Source organism: Panicum hallii, chromosome 1 (genome assembly GCF_002211085.1).
Source record: "Panicum hallii strain FIL2 chromosome 1, PHallii_v3.1, whole genome shotgun sequence".
Taxonomy (NCBI): domain Eukaryota; kingdom Viridiplantae; phylum Streptophyta; class Magnoliopsida; order Poales; family Poaceae; genus Panicum; species Panicum hallii.
Genome location: NC_038042.1, coordinates 1095052 through 1118128, shown reverse-complemented (window position 1 = coordinate 1118128; position 23077 = coordinate 1095052). Strand labels below are relative to the sequence as shown.

Below are 23077 nucleotides of genomic sequence, written 5' to 3'. Positions count from 1 at the left end.
TGCAGAATTAGCAAATTACGTGTCCGAAGAAGGAAAAAGAATGTTACCTCACCTTTAAAGCACATAGCTCTCAGTTCTGAGAGAATTGTTTGAAGAAACTATAAGCAGATAAAGACTTTACGAAGATCCTAGGGTGTGACAACTTCAAGAAGCTAAGCATGGACCAGAGGAGCCTGAGGAAGTGGATGGAAGAAACTACCGAATTGGAGTTCATGAAAAAGTGGGAGATACTGACAACCACGCCAGAGGAGATGCACAACCAGGATCTGGAGCTGTCATCCGAAGGAGTTTCTATCAAAGTGTGCTCGGTAGACAGTGGTTTCTGCTAGTTTTTCCTATCTAGCTTTGTTTCTTTGACGTGCAGTTGCTACTTCATGCTGGGTATTGATGGTAGGGCCATCCTGACGCTGTAAACGATGTTAACCCTTCTGCTGTGGCTTTGAATGAAAAGTTAGGGCGTGGCCCTAAAACTTTAATAAATAAAAGACAAAAAGAGACGGAGGATACTTACAGAGAGAGAAAGGCGGGGGGTGGGGGTGGGGGGGGGTGCGCACAAAAAGATTATAAGACTGTCTCTAGCCACAAACACTGCCTTTGCCGGTCCCAAGCCCGCGATGAGAAAATATGGAGGGTTGTGTTAGGTCTGGCGAACCAGCGTAAAAAAAATCAGCCACTCAAATGGAAATGAAACCCATAAGAAATTCGTTAGGGCGTAACCCTCTTAGCGACACGCTACATCGGAACCAGGGTGTGGTGTTAAATGGGCAAGGACCGGGTCGTCATCCCCTCAGGGGCGCATCGTATCGTGATCCGGGTACGATGATAAGTGAGCAAGGGTCGGGTCGTCGCAGCCTCTGTGGCGCGCTACATCTGCACCCGGGTGTAGTGAAAAATGAGCAAGGATCTTCGCATTTCTCTCGACGGGTGCGAAGGGTAAGGAAGCTAGCCGAGCCAACTAGGATTCGTCTAGGTAGTTGGAACTTAGGGTCTCTAACAGGTAAGTTAAGAGAACTAGTCAATGTAGCAATTAGGAGGCGTGTAAATATTCTATGCGTGCAGGAGACTAAATGGAAGGGTTAGAAGGCGAAGGAGGTGGAGGGTTCTGGCTTCAAGCTCTGGTACACGGGGATAACTTCGGGTAGAAATGGTGTATGCATCTTGATCGATAAGAGCCTTAAGGATGGAGTTGTAGATGTTAGGAGGCAAGGCGACCGAATTATCCTAGAGCGGTTGGTCATTGGAGATTTGATTCTGAATCTGATCAGTGCCTATGCCCCTCAGGTAGGTTTTAGTGAGAGTTCCAAGAGTCAGTTTTGGGAAGACCTTTATAGCATGGTTAGTACCGTGCCTATCAAGTAGAAGCTCTTCATAGGAGGAGACCTCAATGATCATGTGGGAGTGACTAATGTAAGATATGAGCGAGTACACAAGGGTTTCGGGTATGGCCTACGACCTGCTGTTAGCGAATACCCTCTTTAGAAAGAGGGAGTCCCAAGCGTGAGATGGTTAAATTGTTCTGGCTTGTGTGGAGAGACTGGTCTTGGGCTGGGGCTGCTGCGACTAACCTTTCGCCCAGAGTTGGCGGAGCTGAGGTTGGCTGGCTGGGTGGCACTTTTTGTCGACCCATTTGGGAAAGTTAGTGGTGCGTTGCATGGTCAATTTGGATTTGATCAACAACTTACCTTGACAATTCGCATTGATCAACTGACCTGGCAAAGAAAAGAGTAAAAATCTGGATAAAATCGGTGAAGAAACACGACTTGTCCCTATTGAAAGGAATAGGAGAGATAGAAAGTGCGGGGGTAATAAGTTGATTTATTAGTTGTTTTTAGGAGAAATAGATAGGGTAGCAATTTAAGTAGAAAGCTAGCTTCGGGATCGGATCATTCAACTAAAGCAGTCAGGCCGGGTAGGCTTTGAGGAACATTGGGGGTTCCTTATGTTGTGACTGAGCAGATATGTCTATTGTGCCCGGCAAAAACGGATTTGCAAGGAGTTTGCCAAAGGCTTTCTCATTCGGAAAAACAATTAAAAGTATATTTCCCTTCTCCATTCTCTGCTCGGATGATTGCCGCTTGTGTGAATTTCATTGCTGCGGGTCCCGCGTGTGCTCGAATAAGATTGTTTTAGGATTCTATTTAGTTGAATTTATTGACTCCGCGGTGCTGGTTATCGAGTTTATGGCGCCGCCGACCATCCAAAAAGTCAAAGATGGCGTCGGCATTTACTTATTGTGCTCTCTTCTAATAGTGGTCCCTTGGTATTCAGGTTGTAAAATCCTGATAGGAAAGTCGACTGTTAGACCTTGTTTTTGTAATGGCCTATCTTCTTTAAAAAGCCGAAAGATAAGGATTTCTAAAAACTTTTGCGTTCCTTTTTCTTTTTTAGGATGCTGGTCTCATGTTTGATCTGGTAGCGATTAAAGAATGAATCTTGCTCTGGCGATCATGGTGGGATTGGTACACCTCTATATGCTGTAAAATGAAGGTACTCTTGAGTTCATGCTACGACCGCCGATTGTTCCTGTGACCACACGCCGTACCAACAGAAAACTATCAACCTATCGGTATGGTTTGTTGTTCACGTGTTATGATCTCGCTCATCAGATTGTTCCCCCCCCCCCCGGTCAATGGCGGTGAGTTGATTGACCAAGGCCTTCCCTTACGACGATGGAATTTCTTCCATCGGCAAGAGTACCTTTGTTTGTCTCCTTCAACTTTAATGAAAAGCCTAGTCTCTCGATACTAACTAATTAGTTAGGAGAGGTGCTTACTTTTGTAGTTAAGGATTCATACCCCATCCCATTCCTTTTTCTTTGAAAAGAAAACCTTACCATTTTTGTTTTGGGCCGCTGTTACCATTTCCATTTCCGGAACCTAAACCTAACTAATACTTAGTTGTTTCCATTTCCTCATCTGGTGATAGATCCTCATCTTCTTCTGGCTCAAATCCCTTTTTCATATCCAGGGCAGGCTTTAGGTACGCTTTAGTTTGAAATCATTAAAGATATGCTCGACCTCGTTTATGTCCATGGTACCATCGTACGTACCTTCTACTATCAACCAGATGAGATAGGGCTTTGAAAGGTTAGAGTCAGTCTCCTCTTTCTTTTAGGTCGTTTAGCAGTTCCCCAACCTGCTTTCTCCCCGAGAAAGCCTTCCTGAGATTAAAACAAAAAGGTTTGAAGGTTGATCTCTGGGATCAGTGATAGTTCGGAACCAGCAAAGGGAGGCTGAAAAGCCGTAGTGCTAACGCACGCCCTGTAGTTTTGAAGCAGGCTTCGACAGCTGCGAGCTCCGCGTCGAAAAGCGAAGCGAGCCGCGCTAGCGCGCTACTCTTCCTTTATGAGCGAGACTCTATCCAGATCTACTTGATCTAAGAACTCCGCGAGCGAACTGAGCGAGCCATGAGGCGCCTATCGGCAAGGCTTGGAAAAGCCTTAAGTTTAGGCTCCCTTCCTTCACTGAACTGATTCACCCGGGTCCAAACCTGCTGAGCTAGCTAATTTTTCCTTTACGAGATCTCGGCTCTTCGGAATGATTGGAGAAAGCCCCGCCTCCTCTTGGTTGGTGCCGGGCCCGAGAGTGATGGGACTACTTCCTGAAAGAGCCTTTCGTTCGGGCCGGCAGGAGGGGCCCTGATCTATCAATTGAGGGAGCAAAAAACAGGCTTTGCTCCCCTTTTTTTAAATGAAGAAAGAAGGGTCGAAGTTTAGACCGCTCACAGTAGTTCTACCCATAGAAAAGATCATGAAAGAGGCGATCAGAATGGTACCCGAATCCATTTACGATCCCGAGTTTCCAGACACATCGCACTTCCGCTCGGGTCGAGGCTGCCACTCGGCCCTCAGACGGATCAAAGAAGAGTGGGGAACCTCTCGCTGGTTTTTGGAATTCGACATCAGGAAGTGTTTTCACACCATCGACCGACATCGATTCATCTCAATCTTGAAGGAAGAGATCGACGATTCCAAGTTCTTTTACCCCACTCAGAAACAGTTTTCCGCCGGACGACTCGTAGGAGGTGAGAAGGGCCCTGACTCCGTCCCAAACAGTGTACTACTATCGGCCCTACTAGGCAATATCTACCTACACAAGCTCGATTAGGAGATAGGGAGGATCCGGCAGAAGCACGAAATTCCTCTTGTAGTGAAAATCAGATCGGTTCTATTAAGATTCCAGGACGGAGCCGTATGAGGCGAGAGTCTCACGTACGGTTCCTTTGAGAAGGGTGTGATACCACCACCTATCAGGCCCGACGAGCGGTCCACGGAGCTGCATCCCTACTCACCCGGTCTATGCACATCGCTCTTTCCAGGAGGTTGGCCGCCTATCCTAGATCTTCCCATTTCCAAGAAGATCCCTTGTTCGATTTCATTCCACTTTCCTATTTCTCAACAACAACTTCTCTCATCAGCTATTTCGCGTTTTCAAAGTCATTAATTGTCCCATACCCTATTTTCTATTTCGATTGTATGGCGTAGCGTACGTTATGCAAACAGAATTCTAGGGTTATTATGGAATAATAAGAATTCTTCCATTCTTTTTCTCTTTGGAGAAAAACCAAACTCAAACTTCAGAAAGCTTGGCAACGGATTCCGAAGTACCAGTACCGAAGAAAGCAAAAGCTTTCGAGAAAACCCGAGCAGCAACTCCAATGTTTGGTAAAGGGAATGAAGGTCTGATTCTAAACTCAGTCTGATCTGTCACACCCAGCCATAAACAACCATTCCAGATTCCCAAGATGAAGTGGAAAGAAACCCGATCCAATTGCAGTCTGAAGGCCTCTTAACCATCATCTCGGTTCAGCAGGCTAGCTTCCATTCCTAACTCCATTCATTCCTTATTTTTGAAGAACAAAGATGAGTTCAAAAGACAAAGATGAGAGCACTGGTGATTCAGTAAGTTGACTACTTTGTTCGCACTTTCTATTTGCGTAAGTACCTGTACTACTCTCAAGATCGAGGAACTGGTGTTGTTGGATCAGCGAAGTAGTAAAGATAATTACAGCTTGCTTTAAGCCTATTTTATTATGGAGTGCTAAAGGGCTAGCCACTACTTGACTTTAGTGGAGAGCCGGCGCTTTGGCAAGCTAAGCCAAGTGATCAGCGGTCTTGAAGTAAAGACCAGCTAAGGTTTTTTCCCCGGCCTTAATCTTTTCGGGTAGTATGATAGGACAACTAGGCGGATAGGAAAGCCAACATCGAAGAAGAGAGCTACCGTGATGCAACTCGGCTCGTAGAGGACCGATCGATCTTTTTTCAACTCGCAACCCTTCTCTAGTGACTTTCCATAGTGGACAATACTCGAGCCAAATCGACTTTATCCTTGCTAGGAGAGAGGATAGACGTGCATGCTTAGATTGTAAGGTGATATCTGGGGAGTGTGTTGTCCCCCAACACAAGCTCGTGGTGGCGGATTTTCGTTTTCGGGTACGTGCCCACCGGGACAAACATGCCAAGATTGCGAGAACGAAGTGGTGGAAGCTTAGAGGGGAAGAGGCACAAACGTTTAAGGAGAGGATGCTAGGCGAGGAGCCTTGGGAAGAAGGAACAAATGTGGATGATATGTGGCTAAAGATGGCGATATGTGTTCGGAAGGTGGCGTCAGAAGTGTTTGGTGTGAGTAGGGGAGGCAAGCAGGAAGTGAAAGAGACTTGGTGGTGGAATGATGAGGTGCAAAGGGCTATTAAGGAGAAGAAAGAGTGTTTCAAACGCATTCACCTCGACAAGAGCGCAACCAACATCGAGGAATATAGATTAGCGAAGAGGTCTGCAAAGCGAGCTGTAAGTGTAGCGAAAGGTCAGGCTTTTGATGATATTTATCAACGGCTAGGTATGAAGGAAGGAGAGAAGGACATTTATAGGATCGCTAGGACCCGTGAGAGAAAGACAAGGGACATAAACCAAATCAAATGCATCAAGGATGGGACAGATCGACTTCCGGTGAAGGATGAGGAGATCAAGAACATATGGCGAGAATACTTCGACAAATTGTTTAATGGGGAAAATGAGGGTCCTACCTTCGAGTTGGACGACTCATCTGATGATACCAACAGACGCTTTGTGAGGAGAATTCAGGAGGCAGAGATCGAGGAGGCTTTGAAGAGAATGAAGGGAGGTAAAGCGATGGGTTCTGATGGCATCCCCATTGAGGTGTGGAGATGCCTGGACGAGAGGGCGGTAGTATGGTTAACTAAGCTTTTTAACCTATTTTTCCGGTCAAACAGGATGAAGGAGGAATGGAGGAGAAGTATATTAGTACCGATCTTCAAGAACAAGGGAGATGTTCAAAGTTGTACTAACTACCGGAGGATTAAGCTGATGAGCCATACGATGAAGCTTTGGGAGAGGGTTATCGAGCATCACCTAAGAAGATTGACAAGGGTGACCCAAAACTAGGTTGGGTTCATGCCTGGGAGGTCGACCATGGAGGCGATTTTCTTAGTACGACAGTTGATGGGGAGATATAGAGAGGAGAAGAAGGACTTACACATGGTCTTTATTGACCTAGAGAAGGCGTATGACAAAGTACTGAGAGACGTCATGTGGTGGGCCTTGGAAAACACAAAGTCCCAACTAAATATATTACCCTCATCAAGGATATGTATAAGGATGCGATGACTTGTGTTCGAACATGTGATAGCGATACCAGTGACTTTCCAATTAAAATAGGATTACATCAGGGGTCAGCATTGAGCCCTTATCTATTTGCTTTCCTTATCTATTTGCTTTGGTGATGGATGAGGTCACAAGGGACATACAGGGTGATATCCCTTGGTGTATGCTCTTTGCTGATGATGTGGTGCTAGTTGACGAGAGTAGGGCAGGGGTTAATATGAAGTTGGAGCTGTGAAGGCACACGTTAGAGTTGAGGGGGTTCAGACTGAGTAGGATCAAGACCGAGTATATGATGTGCGATTTTAGCCCGACTAGGCATGAGGATGGGGACGTTAGCCTCGAAGGTCAAGTGGTGGCCAAGAAGGATACTTTTCGGTATTTAGGATCAATGCTTCAGAAAGATGGAGACATTGATGAAGATGTTAGGCATAGAATTTCAGCCGGTTGGTTGAAGTGGCGGCAGGCTTCTGGCGTCCTCTGTGATAAGAAGGTGCCACAGAGGCTAAAAGGTAAGTTCTATAGGATGGCGATTCGCCCGGCGATGCTATACGGTGCTAAATGTTGGCCTACAGAAAGACGACATGTCCAGCAACTGAGTGTAGCAGAGATGCGTATGCTGCGTTGGTTCTGCGGGCATACAAGAAGGTATAGAGTCCGGAATGAAGAGATTCGAGATAGGGTCGGGGTGGCACCTATCGATTGATTCAATATTGGTTGAGATGGTTTGGACATGTACAACGGAGGCCTCCCGAGGCGCCGGTGCGTAGTGGAGTTTTAAAGCGGGGCGATAATGTAAGGAGAGGTAGAGGTAGACCTAGGCTAACTTGGGACGAGACGGTCAAGAGAAACCTTAAAGAGTGGAATATCGCTAAGGAATTAGTTATGGATAGGAGCGCTTGGAGATTAGCAATTAACGTACCTGAACCGTGACCTTTATTACTTTTTATTTAACCCCTAACTCTTCCTTTGGCTTGTACGCTTTTTGTGTTTCTTGTTCTTATTTTCTGTGGGTTTCATCTCTAGCCTACCCCAATTTGCTTGGGACAAAAGGCTAAGTTGTTATTGTTATTGTTGTTACTGTCTCTAGCCACAGTAGTATTTGTTTCAGTGCCTGCCTTCACAATGTGCAAATTTTATTTCAAACTAGAGCAGTTTATTTTTGGTCTATAAACAACTCTAACGAGCCTTGACTTCCTGACTTGTTATGGCAACCCAATGTGCGTGATCAGTGGGATGCGTTCGGCAAATCCAAAATGCATATAATCTTGGGTGATCTCATTGGCATACTAAGGTGTGTATTGTGTTCTCATCAAACCACACTCAACATGGCGTAACACTGGATAATCCGGAGCACTGATAGAATTGGATAAAAACTTGGAAGCACTCAGATATCAGATTAGCCCCTGACAAGTTAGTTTTAGCTGTTTTTAACTGTATTTCAGTGTTCAAAATTTGCTGTTCCGTTGTTATCTATAGATAGAGCAGTCTATACTTTTTAGGCCAAGAACATCATCATGTGGAACGAATTATAGGTCCTATTTTGAAGTACAAGGATGCGAGCTCGACACAAAAAATCTAATATGGCAGCTTCACGTCTGACTAAACTGGGTGTCAGGGGCCATTTGAGCTTCGTGCCTTTGACATTTCCCAGTCTGCCGTCTTGTCTTGCTTCGCCGAACACCACGGACGCGGCCTGTTATAGTTCATCATCGATCTGGATGGTAGCACTGGAAGGAAGAGGAAATGAAAAGGACGTATTTTAGAGCAATCAAAATAGGAGAAAAATATGCAATGCGTGAATGTACAAACATGCCTGCATCGTTATTTCAAAAGCATGCTAAAGAATCTAACAGCTTACATGGCCTTTCACATAATGTTCTCTAGAGATTTGGTTAAAATGGAGGATCTTAATTTACAAACACTACAATGCCTTCCTGAGTGCAATTCTTTATATGCAGGCACCAAAAGCCATCATCACAGAAACCATTTCCTGACTATCTATCTATGCTTGATGGTTGATAAATCAGATATGAGTATACGACATACCTTGTGGACTGACAGTGTTTGCTAATATCTTCACAAAGGGCCTTGCTCACATTTTCCGATTCTGAGGAGCTTGTTTTTATCCACTCAGAGAGCTGCAAATGAACCGGAAAAAGAATCAGAATCCATAAGGCCTTGTTTTGACAAAATTAAACAAAAACCATAAAATTCAAAAATAAAACTCAACTAACAATCAAGCTAATAAGATGCTATTTGCGAAAACCAAACTGTAGTAGTACTGTATGAATAGTATCCAAGATAAGCTTACCTCATCCTCTGTTTCCTCAAGTAACCTGCAAATCAAGTGAAGTTGGTCAGTTCATCCCCTCAATTTTCAGCTGCAAGCTTCTTCAGAAGCCGCTAAGAGTCCATATTATCTTAACACAACCAATAAACTTGTGCTCTAAACAACAGGTGAGTGAAGAGTTTGTTTAGACTTGCTTAAGTCGAGTAAACAAGGAGAAAGCTTAACAAGAAACAAAGATGGCAATCAGAAACGAGCAAAGGCCTGCATGTGCAAATACGTTTGGCTGGGGATAGTGTGTGTAATTGACCCAAGTGACTTGAAGTCTTTACAATTTACAAGACAACAAGACATGTATAATTTTTGCAACCACATAAATTAGAAGAAAATTATGTATACAGACCACATTCTGCCAGACAAATTCACAGAAAAAAATACTGAAATTGCCTATATGTTCTGCTTATTCTATTAGGGAAAACCTAACATACCTTCCACAGAAGCTGGACAGATTTTTGGAATGTGCTCGTGCTGCTGCCTTCTTTTCTACAAAAAGAACAATGACATAATCAATATAATGTTGGACATTGGAGATAATTCTAACACATGTACAAATGTTTTTATTGTAATGAATCAACATAAATCCAAAGGTATGACTTATTGTTTGCTTGGCATTCTGCATTAAGATTTACCACAAGACAATGCAACTTTATTTCCTATACAGGATCGTTTGCTAAGATCATTTTTGGTAACATCCTCCAAGATTTCACGTCACTGAATTTGAGTTACTTGTAATAAGTCTAATGGTGAGCAAATTCAGCAATGATCAGAAACACAGCTCTAAACCTGGTGCTTGCAGCCTTTCCTGGAGTGATGCATGCTAGAAAACAACTAAGTAGGCAAAAGGCACTAATATAGTGTAAGAAACCCATATATTTACATCGCACTTTGGGCTCCCAGTATCAATATAATAACAAGTCATCAGAAGAGTTAACAGGAGCCACAGAGTTGGGGGGGGGGGGGGGGGGGGTGTAACTACCAGTTTGAAAGCTGTTCCAGTCTGTGACTTTCACCCATCCTTTTTCGCCTGATTCCAACTGCATACCAAAAAGAAAGACGTTAGGTCTGTGGCTAAATGCTTGGGAACATCCTGATGCTATTTGAAAAAAAATCAATACAAAGTATACTGTTAACCCTCTTTGCATTTATGGCATATTTATTACGCTGGATATCAAGAAAAGGGAAGCAGCATCGATAAGATGGTATTCAGGACAAAATCTAAAACAGTAATAGATCTTTGTGTTCTACCTTCTGCAAGGTATAATCTTGCATCTTATCGCACAGGCCATCCAGAAGTTCTACAACCCGAAGCTCACTGACTCTGCACCACGTATATAGAATCAACTACGTATAATGACAAAAGCAGGCAGTGAAATACATCCATAACTTGTTTTTTGAAACCAAAGGATGCCCATCAAGATCAAATACGCTGCCTGTGTAGTGTTAAATCAGGGATTATTCCTCTCAACATATTTTTCCAATATGCATCTTTTTCTTCATTCACAGTGTGTATTATTATGCTGGTTGTGTACCTGTAATCAATGACCTTCCCTTCCCTCTGACCTTTAGAATTCAAGCGGTTGCGCAGGTCCAAGTGATTTCTTGGTTTCTCCTGCATTAGAGAATTCAGGAACACAATAATTGATCAAATGATGCCACAACTGAGAAACTAATAATATATATGCAGCTAAGATTATGGAATGATTGTTTTGTCAATTGTCAAAGATATCTTAATATTTGAGAAATATAAAGCTACTTGGTATCACAGACAACTGAAATCAGCATCGTGAACAATGGTCAGAATCACTTAAATAAAGGCAACTGAAAGAAAGATTATTGGTGCACTTACACTTGAAATTCCAATCTCTAGCTCTGCCTGGAAAGTATACCAATAGATACATCAGAGAATGTACAGTGTGCATTGCAAATTACTGAAACACAAAGTTCATTTACTGACGGTAGAGAGGAACAAAGAGGAAGCATATATGCCCCTCGAAGGTTGGAACTCAAACTCAATTTTTCAAACAACTGCAGTATACACGACATTAGCACACAAAATGGTATTTTTCCCAGCACCTTAGTGCTGAAATTTCCCCGTTAATCTAGTTAGTACAATTTCAAGATATCAACAAAATAGTGCTAGTCAGGGCCCCGTATTAGTTCAAATTCTGACTGAACCGGCATCGAAATTCTACAGGTAACGCTAAAAAATCCAGGTCATGGTCTATCCTGCACTATAGCTTCAGGTCGGAGTTAGTTTCTTCTCCTCTCTGATATAAAATGGTTTCAGAGTTCAGACACACTTAGCAGGATTGCTCCAAAAACGACAAGAGGACAGAAGAGCAGAGGGAACTTACAGCAACGGCCTTGCAGGCGGCGCACTTGTCCCCGATGGCGGATGCGGAGGAGGCGGCCGCTGCGAGGACAGCGGCGAGGAGTAAGAGGGCGCCGGATCTGTGGATTGCAGCTCTCGGCTCCATCTCCCGCGATCTGGCGCAGCGTCGTCTCCCTCCCGATTTCCAGACTCCGCTTCCGCGTCCGCGTGATGGTCTTTTTGCAGATGTGACCCCGAGATCTTGAACATGTTTAAATACGTCCGTACCCTTTCAGTTGTGGGAAGCTTCTGGAATTCTTTCCTGACCAATTTACTACACCGCTCAGTTCTTCGTGTCTTTCACGCAAGGGGCAAGTGACCAAGAACAATTTCAGAAGACAAACGGGTTGACGCTGCATCAACAAACTTGTTCAGGTAGAATTTCTACTGTAGAAATATATTCATGGCACCCGAAACACGAGTCAGAAGATTTTACATCACGTTTACAGTCCCCTCCAAACTCAACCATGATACAATCACCAAAAAGGGAAAACCTCGCATGCCTGTACTGCACACGCAGTTGCAGCATAAGCAATGCCACACTGTACATGCCTTCTTTCTGTAATTTCAGTTACACCATCTGATCAGATCAGCATCTCAAGTTCGCCATGCGGCCGACGTCTCCTGATCAACGTTCTCTTCCCACCATGTAGCATTCTGCATGACAGAAACTCAGCTAGTAAAATTGATGCTCTGATGAAATTCAGCTATACAAGAGGGCACTTTGAATTTCAAAGTTTAAACTGCAATGAATAATATTTCGTCCTATCAACTATTGACTGGATGAAATCTGAACCTTGTATCCTCTTCTGAGAAATTCAAGTGAGCTTCCTTCTTCTTCTTGTAAACCAATAACTCTCAACAGTTCTTCTTTGGCCTGAAAGATGAGATATTGCATGGCAGACCCAATGAGCTCGAACGAAGTTAATCAATTTTTCAAACACTCAGGAGAGTAGGAAAACGTAAAATAAATTTATTCAAGTTACTTATGGTACGACCTGTCCCAAAGTGAACCGAGCTTCACTCTCTGCAACGCAAGCATATGAACCATCAGCCTGCTTCAGCATAACCTGCCAAGGGCCTGAACAAGCAGAAACTCAGTAGATCAGTAGCTGAGGATGCTGATGAAAAGGGATGACCATGAAATTACCCTGAAAAAAAATCCTCTTTGAACATTTATTTCGTTAGGTCTTCGCAAACCCAGCATGACAGATTTGTGTTTCAAACTGTAATCTTTTCAAATGAAGAAATCTGAATAGGCCAAAATGTTCTCCAGGATTACCTGGGTATTGGCGGAATACAGCGCCACTGTAATTCACTATGTATGGAGCAACTGCAATTGTCTACATGGTAAAGAAGGGAAACTAGTCACAGATGGTACAGGAAGCAAGAAACACAAAGGATATTGCTAGGTGCCTAGGTGGATAGAAGTGAAACAAATTAATACCTTGGAGTAGTCACGCTGTCTGATATAAAATACTGGGGTGAACTGAGAAAGAAACCGGTAATGCAAATCTTTTGGAGGGAATCCCAGAAGCCCCAAGTCAGATCTGGAGGATGAATTACATAAGTCACCGCCTCATAACACACTCAAAAATTTTAGAAGTAACAAGCTACTGAATGAATATATGACACATACCGCAAGGTATCTAATTCAAGATTAAATAGAAGGGCTGGAACGGATGTGGCAAACTTCTCCTGAAATTAGCAAAAGCACAAAAAAAGAATCAACCGAGTGTGCAAACAACACATAAATGCACGTCGGCAAGGAAAGAGGCATTAGATTCTAGACATACCACATACTTCTCTATAGAAGCAAGGTCACGTGTGCTGCTGTTGATGAAGATATATAATGATGGTGGTTCATCAGATTTCCATCGATCTGTATCCACAACAACCAACTGGTTACGACTAACTTATTCAGGGATGCTTGTATATGAATTGTATCATAATAACAGGCACCAAACTAACTGATTGTTCTTCTTTGATGAAAAAGGGAATTTATGCTCCGATGATAGCATCATTATGAATATAAGTAATCTGCCTATGCTTGATCCATACACATAAAGGTGATGCATACAATCAGCAATCACTAATGTATTTCTTTTTTCTTCAAGCTGTCATAATTCATCAACACGAAAATGCTTGCCATTAAAAAATATTAGCATGTGTGTTGCTCCTCTACACAAGAAGGCTTCCATGCCGCAGAGAAGTGGTATGAACTCTTTGACAAAATAAAATGAGAGTATGAGACACAATGTCATTTTAGACTAGGCGTAGCATGGTTATTGCTTTCACTAATGTATTTCGATCAAGATATTTACCTTCATTGTCATCTGAGAAGTCAAAATCCAGGGTATTTCTTATCGATTTGAAGAAGCTGTTGACAGCGTCTGCGGGCACATCATCCAGGGAACTGACAGTAATACCCTCAATCTAAAGATAGTGGTAACAGAGAGCAGAGCAGTTAATTTTTCTTTTAGAATGAACAAGCAGAGCAGTTGTCATGCTACTATAAGCAAGCTCATAACAAAGATTCAGGAAAGGACAAAAGAAAAAAAAGAATGCCTCGAATAAAGATATTGTTCCATGAGGCATCATTTACCGTGTCAATAGCTGTTCTGAAGAGCTGTGACGCCCTGCGCTTTTCAGGTTGATCAGGAAACACCTGAAATCAACTAGAAGAGAGCAAATGAGCACGGTTTTGCACTTCTACAGCGTACCTGTCTCAGTGACGGTGTATGAAGCTTGAACTTACTATACAGGACCTAGTCCCCTTGAGCTCTTTAAGCTTCCTCGCAACAACAAGAGCAAGCTGGATGTTGGCATCGATGAACTCATCTGAGGAGCCCTGCAGAAGTAAGGCTGGATGATCAGAATCAATAGGTCATAGCACCGTATGTATGTAATACAGTAACGGCGGCAGAAATGGACATGATTTGGTAGGGGAAAAAATACGTGACAAAAACTATTAGCAAATCACATCATTTCGATTGTATTCATTTCTAATTCGATACAGAACAAAATTCATAGCGTGGCAACAATTGGTGCCAAAACTAGCAAAGCAGAAGAGCTCCAGTCAGCGAAGCAAAATGAGCACAATGTGACGAGTAGGTGTTATAACCTTGTAAGAAGAGATGCTGCTTGGCAGAGGCCTTGACACCGTCACAGTCCAGACGCAGCCACCCACGAGCAAGGCAGGAAAGGACAAAGAAACGCGCGATGAGAAGAGAATGCGGGCACGGGGATAGCGACGCAGCAAAGCGAAGATAAGAGAGCGCGGTGAGCAGAGATTACGGGAACTCGATCTCGAGGCGTGTCTTGCCGTCGTCGATGGCGCAGGCGAGGGAGCGCGCGGCGTCGGTGACGAGCACGTCGTAGGAGCGCGGCTTGTACACGGACACCCCGGCCCTGAGCGCCTCCACGTCCCCCGTCCCCGCCTCCGCGCGCGGGGAGACGGCGAGGCGGCGGGGCCGGAGCCGCGAGGACGAGCAGGCGGAGGCGGTGGCCGGCAGGCGGGGCGGAGAGGGGGAGGGGGAGGAGGAGGAGGAGGACGCGCGCGGCAGGCGGAAGTGGCGGGCGCAGAGAGCCGTGGGCGCCGGAGCAGCCATGGCCGTGCGCTCCGAGGAGTGGAGGAGAGCAGACGACGAGACGAGACAGCCGCACGCTGGCGCGGCCAGACTTCGAGGACTAGTTGTCTATACCAATCCCCAGCCCGCTCGCTGGAAATGAAGCAAGACCAAAAAAGAAATGGAGGTGCGGGGAATCGAACCCCGTGCCTCTCGCATGCGAAGCGAGCGCTCTACCATATGAGCTACACCCCCGGCTGCTGTACGCCTCGGGAGGCGAGCCCACTTATTTAGAACAAAATGTCTTCACCCCCACGCGGCCCAGTTTGAGGCCCATCATGCCCGATTCTGTCTGGTAGATCCGAGCCGGCCCGGTCCAATAGCCCGCTCCGCCGCCGCCATCGCTTCCCCCTTGCGTCCCTTCCGTTGCTCAATCGAGTCGAGTCCAATCGCAGCAATTCCAACTCCGTCGTCGTCTCCAGCGATCTCGCTCCGGTCGGAAGCAGCAACATGTCCGGCGAGGAGGAGGAGAACGCCGCCGAGCTCAAGATCGGAGAAGGTTCGTTCTCCCTCCTCCTGTCCCCACTATTCCCTCCCGACCGCCCAATTCCTGGCGGCTAGGGTTTCGCCGCTCTTCCGTCTCACCGGACGGTGTGTTGCTTGTGTTATCGCCGTCGTGGTTTGTACGGAACTGACCCGCTGCCATGGCGACGCAGAGTTCCTCAAGGCCAAGTGCCTGATGAACTGCGAGGTGGCGATCATCCTAGAGCACAAGTACGAGCAGATCCAGCAGCACGCGTCGGAGTCGGACCCCTCGTCGCAGGTGTCGCAGGTGTTCGAGAAGTCGCTGCAGTACGTGAAGCGCTTCAGCCGCTACAAGAACCCCGACGCCGTGCGCCAGGTCCGCGAGACGCTCAGCCGCTACGGCCTCGCCGAGTTCGAGCTCTGCACCATCGGCAACCTCTGCCCCGACACCAGCGGCGAGGCCACCGCGCTCGTCCCGTCCCTCAAGTCCGGGGGGAGGTTCGTCGGCGACGCCGGCAACGAGAAGATCGAGAAGATGCTCAACGACCTCTCCCTCATCAAGAAGTTCGAGTAGCCATGGTCCCATCTGCTTGCTATATTGCCATGGCCGTGCCTTGTGCAGTTCGTCAGTCAGTTTCCCTAGCTGCCTTATCTTATCATCAGGCGAGAGCTCAAGATCAGTATGTAATAGGATTTCCTACTGATCATCAATGTTGCAATGAATGGGGGAACCTTGTTAGTCGATAATCAAGTTAGAGTCCATATGCTATGATTGATCTCTGTAACTCTGAACAAAAAGCCTCCATGCTGTGAATTGAGCTGAAGAGAGAGCCTTTGGTGATGTTGCTTTCCTGTTCTTTGGACTTCTCATAAAGTAGCAGTGCTACATCTATTACAGTGTTAACTGTTGGTATGAACATGAAGCACAGAACAGTTTCAATCCTCTCCAAGCAAAGCCTTGGAGAATTCTTGGTGTAACCATCTCATTTGGAGTTGGAATCCAAGCTTGAGCCTGATTCTGAACCACATCTGTGGCACGTACAGTGACTGCACAGCACAGCATGCAGGAAGCTCACATCTTATATGCAGTCCCTGGCTACTAGACTCAAGAGGGACATTCCAGGTGCAGATGTACTAGAATTTCTTATTGTTCATCAGGGTTCACAATATCTTGATCAGTTCTGACAAGAGCCCCGATCATGATATGTTAAGGGAACCTTGTTCGTTCCATATGTTTATGAATATGATTGTTGTTTTTTTATAATTATGCACAAAGAGGCCTCCATTCAGTGAATTGAACTCAAGGGAAACCCTCTGATGAATGCTCTCAGGTGAAGACAAACAGCTTTGGTTTTCTGTTCCGTAGTGCAACCTATATTACTGGATATACCATACCTATGATCACAAACAGAACATCCTGCAATTCAAGCCTCTTCAAACTGAGCCTGGATTCTGAACTTCAGTTAACAATGATTTCGAGGCATCTGCGGCACTAACAGTAACTGCACAGCACAGACGCCATGAGGCACACATCTTATATATATAGTTACAAGTGATTCATTCTTCTTCTGTCACATATCTACTGAATCAATCCAAAAGGAAGATTCTACAAGACATTCGATATTCATTCATTTCACTAGTAGACAGTAACAGGCGGGATGCTTCACAGGGGCAGAGGGAGGAGAGGCGCTAGCTTTGCTTCCTACGAGCACCAGTTCCAGCAGCCAAAAGAAGGCGGCACTCGGCCGGTTCTCCTGATGTGCTCTGCCTGTTCGGCTGTCCTTGCTGCAGCACGGTTCATTTTCAGCTCCGCAGCAGCACGCTTCTCGTCTGCATTGTGCCTTGCTGATGCGAGCTGGGTCATCAACTTGTCTTGAGCACGGGCACGCATCCTCTCCACTTCAACCTTCAGGAACACAAAATCATGATATGAACAATGCAACATCCATGAGAATGTTGTTAAGAAAAACTGAATTTTGCAACATTTGGTTTTATATGTTCTGAAACATCGCTGGCATATGGAGCAAGTGAATAGAGGCAGCAGAATAACAAACTTGAATAAGCTAGTGTACCTACCATACTATATCTGAATGGAACAACATATTACTTATATTGCTATGTTGTATCCAAAAGGCCTTGTTGTTGCTATGTCGTATCCTAGATTAAATGGAAGGACAAATATGCTAATACCAACTGTTATGCTAATGCAAGGGAAAAAATGCTGCCTTGGTTCCAAGTGTTGTCTTGGGCTAATTTTTATTCTGTGATTAAGGTGATATTCTACTTATTTTTCTTGATAACTACGATCTTTATATTGTGCTTGCCAGTGAACAGTGACCAGATAATTAAATAATTGCATCCTCAGCAAATTGAAAGGCAGCCATAAAGGGCAACGATATGCATTTAATTGAGATAAATAATAGCTGGAGGAGGTCATAAGCTGTAAAGTTCTCTACAATGATATGCAAATTCCCCTGTGACTAGTATTTTTATCAAGCTTTGCTATTCAACAGCTGAACAACTTAACATGTAGGGATTATCTCATATACGCATATGCGCTTTGACAAGCTACGGTAAAAGAATAAATAAGGATTCTAAATATTACAGATGGGAGGAAAACTCTTGTCAGACAAAAGGCAAAATCAACAGGGATCCATGGCCATGGCCCATGGCAACTACGAATGACAGGAAATAAGCTGCTTACTTCAATTTTTCTCATTTCAGCTTCAATTTTGGCCTTTTGATGATCCTCCCATGCTTGGATCTTGATCTCTTCTCGTTTGAACCTGGAAAAGAAAAAGGCACAGCATATTAATCAAGTCACTGACCAACCAAAGAATTTTAAAAATGCAGATAGAAGACACTTAGATATAAGCACCTGGCTACGTATTTGGCCTTTTCCGCCTCCTCCCATGCAGCTGCGCGGACTTCAGTTATGTTCTGTGTTGATTGGTCCATGGGCACTGTTTTCAGTGAAAGTGATGCGTCCTTTTCCTCTTCCTTCTTGCTTGCCCATGCTGCAATGTTTGTCTTACCAAGCTGCGTGCCAAGAAGCATTATCTCCCTCCTAGTTTTTGTCTGCAATTCCTGTTCACTTAATTCGGCATTGCTACATTCTCCATGGCTGATAACAGCACCAATTGCATTGGGGCCTAACGTCCTTCGTGGAGTTGTTGGTCGAGAACAATTTGGACTTGTTGCTCTCAGCGGTGTTCCTGTCCGGGATGGTTCTTGGCTTGCAATAGGAGTCATTTCAGTACCCATATCCCTCATTGATACCGACCGAACTGTTGATGGAGGAGGAATGCATGTTGTTGCGCTTTGAAGCATGGTGGATGAATCATTGCGATCAAAAGTAACTGCACTCATTCATAAAACAAATTGAAACTTTGAATGAATCCTTTTCCTTTCCAGTTAGATGAATGACATAGAGAGATAGAGAGGGAAAAAAGATGCCCAGTGACGGGAATGATCACCAACACATAACGCAGCACAAGCTATTCGTGGAAGTAGTAGAACTGAGGCAAGATGGAAGAAAAAGGGCACAATACTAACCAGCTGAATCAACTATTGTACTTTCTGCAGCAATTGTAGTCTTTGAACAAGGCTCCACTTCTGGATAGGGATCAGGTGGAGCCCAATTTACTGCTTTCTGCCACCCAATTTCCCTCTTCTCTTGGCTTGGGTCAATTCTCTTAGTATCTATCTCCTCTGTGGCCTCCAACACAACCTTCGTTGCTGGCAATCTCCCCATGCCAGAGCTAGGCTTCTCCATCTTCCTGGCTACTGCCCCACCAGCAGCCCTGCTAGTGCGGTTTGTTGTCGGGCTGGCAATCCATTTCTGCGCATCGTCCCACTTTGATGGGGCAGGCTTCGAGAAGGGAGGAACAACTGATGCCGCCGCGGACCTAGCAGAGGTCCCTCGTTCCTTGTGGAATTCAAAGTTGGAGGCCACACTCTCGGAATCACACGAATCCTCTTCGGGCACCCTTACCCTCGAGCCCATGGAGTGGGTATCTCTCCAACGGTGTCCACCCCCTGTCTCAAGCGAGGTTGAAGATTCTGAGATGGTGCTCACCACATCTACGTCCTTGTATTCCTCACAAATGGTACCTCCACCTACATGATAAGACAGTCACACAGTTTCACATCTGAAATCAACCGAGGATTCAGGCAATCATTGTCAGAAAATTTTCAGTGAAGCTACCCACTGAAGCATACGGCTATTGCACTTCTAACTGAAAATCAGGAAGTTAGATGGACAAACATAAGATTTGATTGTTGACCTCTACGGCCGGCATACCCCCCCCCCCCCCCCCCCCCCAAATTGGACAAAGAAAAGAAAATGCTCAGCAACAACCAAAATTATCAAAAGAAGGTCACAATTACGGAACTAACCCCCTCGGCCAGTCACAAACAAACCACCAAACGCCTTCCCCGGTATCAATAAAGCATGAAAAGATTATTCTTTCCCCTTTTGGGTACAGCACACACAGAGCTCCATTGATAGAAAAGGAGGGTTGTCTATATCCATCTTCGAGGAAAAAATACGTATGATGTGAAGCTGAAGCATGGTGGCCAAATTTTGACCATGCATTGACCTCTATATCATATGTCCGAAACCAAGCAATGCAGGACTCAATTGGGCAGAGAACTGGGCGAAGCCCATCCCAATCGAGCAAGCAAGCGAATTGCTGACGGCGAGGTAGGGGCAAAGAGGAGGGAGCAGAATGCCCACCGCGCGCGTCGGCGTCGGCGTCGGATCTAACGGAGGCCCTGGGCACGGCGCCGCCGTCGTCGTCCCCGGCGCCGGCGCCGCCGTCCTCCTCCTCCGCGTCGTGGCCCTTGCGGCGCTTGTCCACCCCCAGCAGCATCGCGCGCAGGCGCTTGGGCGAGAACCCGCCGCCCTGCAGGTCACAGGCAACACAGGGGGCACGCAGCGCGTCAGCGGCCGCTCGCATTACTCACCACCGAACCGAACGGGCAGAGAGAATCTGAGGAGGAAAGGCGGCTGCGGCAGAGGCTCGGGGAGATGGGTTCGTGCCTGGGTGGGGAACGGCTTCTCAATGCGCTCGTACTCCATGGCGGAGGCGCCGGTCGCGGACGGAGATCTGCGGCTGCAGCTGCCGCGGCGTGGAGCGGGAGGTGGCGGCGGCCTGGCTGATGAGGTGTGGGAGTGCGGGAAGAGAGAGAGAGAGAGATCAAGGGAGTGATGAGTTGAGTTAAATGTGTTCTAGCTCGGGAGGGTGTGTACTTTTGACTGCCTTTTGACGGGCTCCCGGATGACCCTTTTCGCCTCCCCTCTTTGTCACAATTCACCGGAGGGTGCCACCCGTCGCGGAGGGAGAACCGGAGGGCAAGATGGTCAATGCAGGGGGGCTACCGGAGGAGACATGAGGTGGTGATTACCTCACCGGCAACGGCCACCTCGCCTTCTCTCTCTCTCCGCGTCATCGTTCCTCGCGCCCGGTCAAGCGCGCCGGCCTCTTTTCTCACCCAGAGCCCTTCGCACCCCAGCCATGCGCGCCCCGGTACCCATGCCCGGACCCACATGGAGGTGGGCGCGGGTCAGCATTGCCGCGGGCCTCGTCCTCATGCGACGCCGTCGTGCCATGCTGGTGGTGTGGTCGCTGCCCGGTGGGCCCCCGCCGCAATCATGCTGCTAGCGCTCTTGTTCGTGTGCTCGCTCGCTTCGCACCGGATCACTCGCAACCACGAGTTATATTTATTTTAGATTATTGGATTGATTCAAAATCTTGCTAAAATAAACTAGGATGGTATTATGCGTGATTAATTTTTTTAAAAAGATAAACTAGAATAGCATGCCATCGTAATTATTTATTTGACTCCATCAGGTATCAACCTGCATCCCCGGTCACTTATAGCTTCTGATCTTGCTTAATGAGCTGTAGCTGCAGGTTTAGTACTGGATCATCAGCGGTGGTTGGTATCCGATCCCCAATTTTGGGCCCTGACCTGTTTAGGCGTGCGGATCATCGGGCTGTTACGCATTCATTTGCAACAGTGCCTATCGCGCTGGTGTGCAATTCTGTCTGCCTGTCGTGCAGTTTCTTCAGGACCACGGATGAGATGATGATGGTGGGAGGAAGAAGGCTGCCCGCGGGCCTACAATAACAGAATCATTCCAGAGTTCAGATCCATCTGATGATGGGAGAAAGCGTCTTACCTTGTCTTGCCGACAAGGATGGCTGGCAGCTAATCCAATTCGCAACGTGCGTCTCCACACCCATCTACTATCTTCATGTGATAACCCTGCTGACCACAGTGGTAAGTTGGGCGGCAGAGCAACCAGCGACCACAGCTGACAACAGCTGAGCAGACCTGATCATCCGTCGGGTCGGGTCGCGGTTTTTTTCTTCAGCTCGAGCCCGGCCCAACACGTGGTCGGGTCGGGCTTTTTTCGGGCCGGGTTCCTCGGGTCGTTGGACGGCCCATGATCACGTCTCTACAGCTGAGGGTACAGAGAGGAAGGACTTTGTAGGAGAGGAAAATCGGCGTCTTACCAGTTACCATTGATTGACACTACTCTAGCAGGCCAGCCGCTGCAGTTGGAGGCCGCGGCCCAATCAGGAAAGCCCGGCAAGCGTTACTGGCCTGCAATAAGCAGCCCTGAACAAACTGATGGGTCGGTCTCCAGCACTTTTCCTCTTTCCTCTTGTAACATGCTGAAAATTTTCCTTTCCATCATTCAATATATTGGGCTTCATCCTGGTGGTGTTTACTAAAAATAGTCCTCAAATATGGTACTTCCATTAGTAAAATGCTTCCTGTAGCTACCGTCTCAATTACCTAAGGCTATCTCCAGCGGATGCCTGTAAAGGGTCCTGTGCTCTATATATAAAGGAAGATTCCGTTCTCTACTGCTTCAGCAGCGTTCTCTAAATGGTCCTCTAAAATAGAGAACGCTACAGGTTTCCTCTATATATAGAGATTCTCTCTCCTCTTCTCTATTTTTTCTTTACGTTTCAGATACTGAATTAAATAAAAATAAAATATGTCCATAGCGTTTGAGGTATGATAAATACGTACGTACAAAAATTTGGAACAAAATACGTTTCTAATATAGGGTTTAATGTATAGAGAACGAGATTTAGAGAACGTTGTTGGAGAGAAATGAGATATAGAGGAGAGAATCTTGTAGAGAATTCTGTAAATGAAGGATGTAGCGGATGAGATTTGGAGGATATCGCTGGAGACAGGGTAAGGAACAGAGAAGGTGGAATCCAAGGTCCGTGGTGACAATGTTGCTGCTTGGTCTGTCAATGGTTACAGAACAGGCGTGCGTATCGAGGAGCTGAGGGAGAGTGTTGCCATCCATGCTCAAGGAGGCAGCCTGTGCGGGCGCGGCGATGGCAATGGTAGCGAGAGCGGTGGCGCGTCGAGTTAGGGAGAGCGAGGAGGCAACCAAGCACTCGGCCGGGACGCGCGCAGCGGCCCGCGCTCCGGCGGCGATCCACGCCGTGCAGCCCGGATCTGATCGGACCCGTGCGGCCCGGATCTGGCTTGGACGGCGCTCGAGGCTGGTCGTCGTCGTCCTCGTCTCTGTCAGGGGAGCTGGATGGATGGCGCCGCGGCGCGTGGAGCGGCAGCCGGCGGCGAGCCAGGGAATTCGTCGAGGCCTCTCG

The 23077-nt window shown here is 46.4% G+C and overlaps 4 protein-coding genes, 1 long non-coding RNA gene and 1 other non-coding gene across 6 annotated transcripts; 2 read left to right on the top strand and 4 right to left on the bottom strand.

Moving 5' to 3' along the window:
- Nucleotides 1-1709: 1709 nt before the first annotated feature.
- Nucleotides 1710-12296, top strand: LOC112879029. The gene is made up of 3 exons (XR_003225923.1): nt 1710-1846; nt 4230-4232; nt 12286-12296. It is a non-coding gene; the product is annotated as an uncharacterized LOC112879029 (long non-coding RNA).
- Nucleotides 8112-11590, bottom strand: LOC112879026 (protein canopy-1). Its single transcript, XM_025943347.1, has 9 exons — nt 11321-11590; nt 10813-10839; nt 10496-10575; nt 10212-10284; nt 9943-10000; nt 9395-9449; nt 8931-8955; nt 8666-8757; nt 8112-8346 (listed from the first exon to the last, which is right to left on the bottom strand). The coding sequence occupies exons 1-9, from the start codon at nt 11441-11443 to the stop codon at nt 8316-8318; spliced, it is 564 nt and encodes a 187-aa protein (XP_025799132.1). The 5' UTR covers nt 11444-11590; the 3' UTR covers nt 8112-8315.
- LOC112879025 (protein LOW PSII ACCUMULATION 3, chloroplastic) lies at nt 11692-15031 on the bottom strand. Its single transcript, XM_025943346.1, has 12 exons — nt 14635-15031; nt 14462-14492; nt 14096-14188; nt 13943-14005; nt 13662-13773; nt 13134-13219; nt 12977-13035; nt 12785-12887; nt 12620-12680; nt 12336-12418; nt 12134-12214; nt 11692-11994 (listed from the first exon to the last, which is right to left on the bottom strand). Exons 1-12 carry the CDS (start codon nt 14946-14948, stop codon nt 11935-11937), a joined length of 1146 nt encoding a protein of 381 aa, XP_025799131.1. The 5' UTR covers nt 14949-15031; the 3' UTR covers nt 11692-11934.
- A 57-nt stretch (nt 15032-15088) lies between these two features.
- TRNAA-CGC lies at nt 15089-15161 on the bottom strand. Its single transcript has one exon. It is a non-coding gene; the product is annotated as a tRNA-Ala (tRNA).
- A 146-nt stretch (nt 15162-15307) lies between these two features.
- Nucleotides 15308-16283, top strand: LOC112879028 (DNA-directed RNA polymerase II subunit 4). The gene is made up of 2 exons (XM_025943348.1): nt 15308-15465; nt 15623-16283. The coding sequence occupies exons 1-2, from the start codon at nt 15417-15419 to the stop codon at nt 16003-16005; spliced, it is 432 nt and encodes a 143-aa protein (XP_025799133.1). The 5' UTR covers nt 15308-15416; the 3' UTR covers nt 16006-16283.
- Nucleotides 16284-16858: 575 nt separating this feature from the next.
- LOC112879024 lies at nt 16859-20600 on the bottom strand. The gene is made up of 6 exons (XM_025943345.1): nt 20476-20600; nt 20170-20338; nt 18987-19550; nt 18310-18790; nt 18136-18217; nt 16859-17337 (listed from the first exon to the last, which is right to left on the bottom strand). Exons 1-6 carry the CDS (start codon nt 20512-20514, stop codon nt 17134-17136), a joined length of 1539 nt encoding a protein of 512 aa, XP_025799130.1. The 5' UTR covers nt 20515-20600; the 3' UTR covers nt 16859-17133.
- Between the last annotated feature and the right edge of the window lie 2477 nt (nt 20601-23077).

Excerpts from the sequence above, each read along its gene's own strand:
- LOC112879026 (XM_025943347.1), bottom strand. The coding sequence starts at position 11,443 with ATGGAGCCGAGAGCTGCAATCCACAGATCCGGCGCCCTCTTACTCCTC. Across the intron at positions 10,576-10,812 it reads TAGAGATTGGAATTTCAAGT|GAGAAACCAAGAAATCACTT; the intron begins GTAAGTGCACCA and ends TCTCTAATGCAG. Across the intron at positions 8,758-8,930 it reads TTGAGGAAACAGAGGATGAG|CTCTCTGAGTGGATAAAAAC; the intron begins GTAAGCTTATCT and ends GTTCATTTGCAG.
- LOC112879025 (XM_025943346.1), bottom strand. The coding sequence starts at position 14,948 with ATGGCTGCTCCGGCGCCCACGGCTCTCTGCGCCCGCCACTTCCGCCTG. Across the intron at positions 13,774-13,942 it reads TCAGAACAGCTATTGACACG|ATTGAGGGTATTACTGTCAG; the intron begins GTAAATGATGCC and ends CACTATCTTTAG. Across the intron at positions 12,215-12,335 it reads CTCGGTTCACTTTGGGACAG|GCCAAAGAAGAACTGTTGAG; the intron begins GTCGTACCATAA and ends CTCATCTTTCAG.
- LOC112879028 (XM_025943348.1), top strand. The coding sequence starts at position 15,417 with ATGTCCGGCGAGGAGGAGGAGAACGCCGCCGAGCTCAAGATCGGAGAA. Across the intron at positions 15,466-15,622 it reads CGAGCTCAAGATCGGAGAAG|AGTTCCTCAAGGCCAAGTGC; the intron begins GTTCGTTCTCCC and ends ATGGCGACGCAG.
- LOC112879024 (XM_025943345.1), bottom strand. The coding sequence starts at position 20,514 with ATGGAGTACGAGCGCATTGAGAAGCCGTTCCCCACCCAG. Across the intron at positions 20,339-20,475 it reads AGAAGCCGTTCCCCACCCAG|GGCGGCGGGTTCTCGCCCAA; the intron begins GCACGAACCCAT and ends TGTGACCTGCAG. Across the intron at positions 19,551-20,169 it reads CGCCGACGCCGACGCGCGCG|GTGGAGGTACCATTTGTGAG; the intron begins GTGGGCATTCTG and ends CTTATCATGTAG.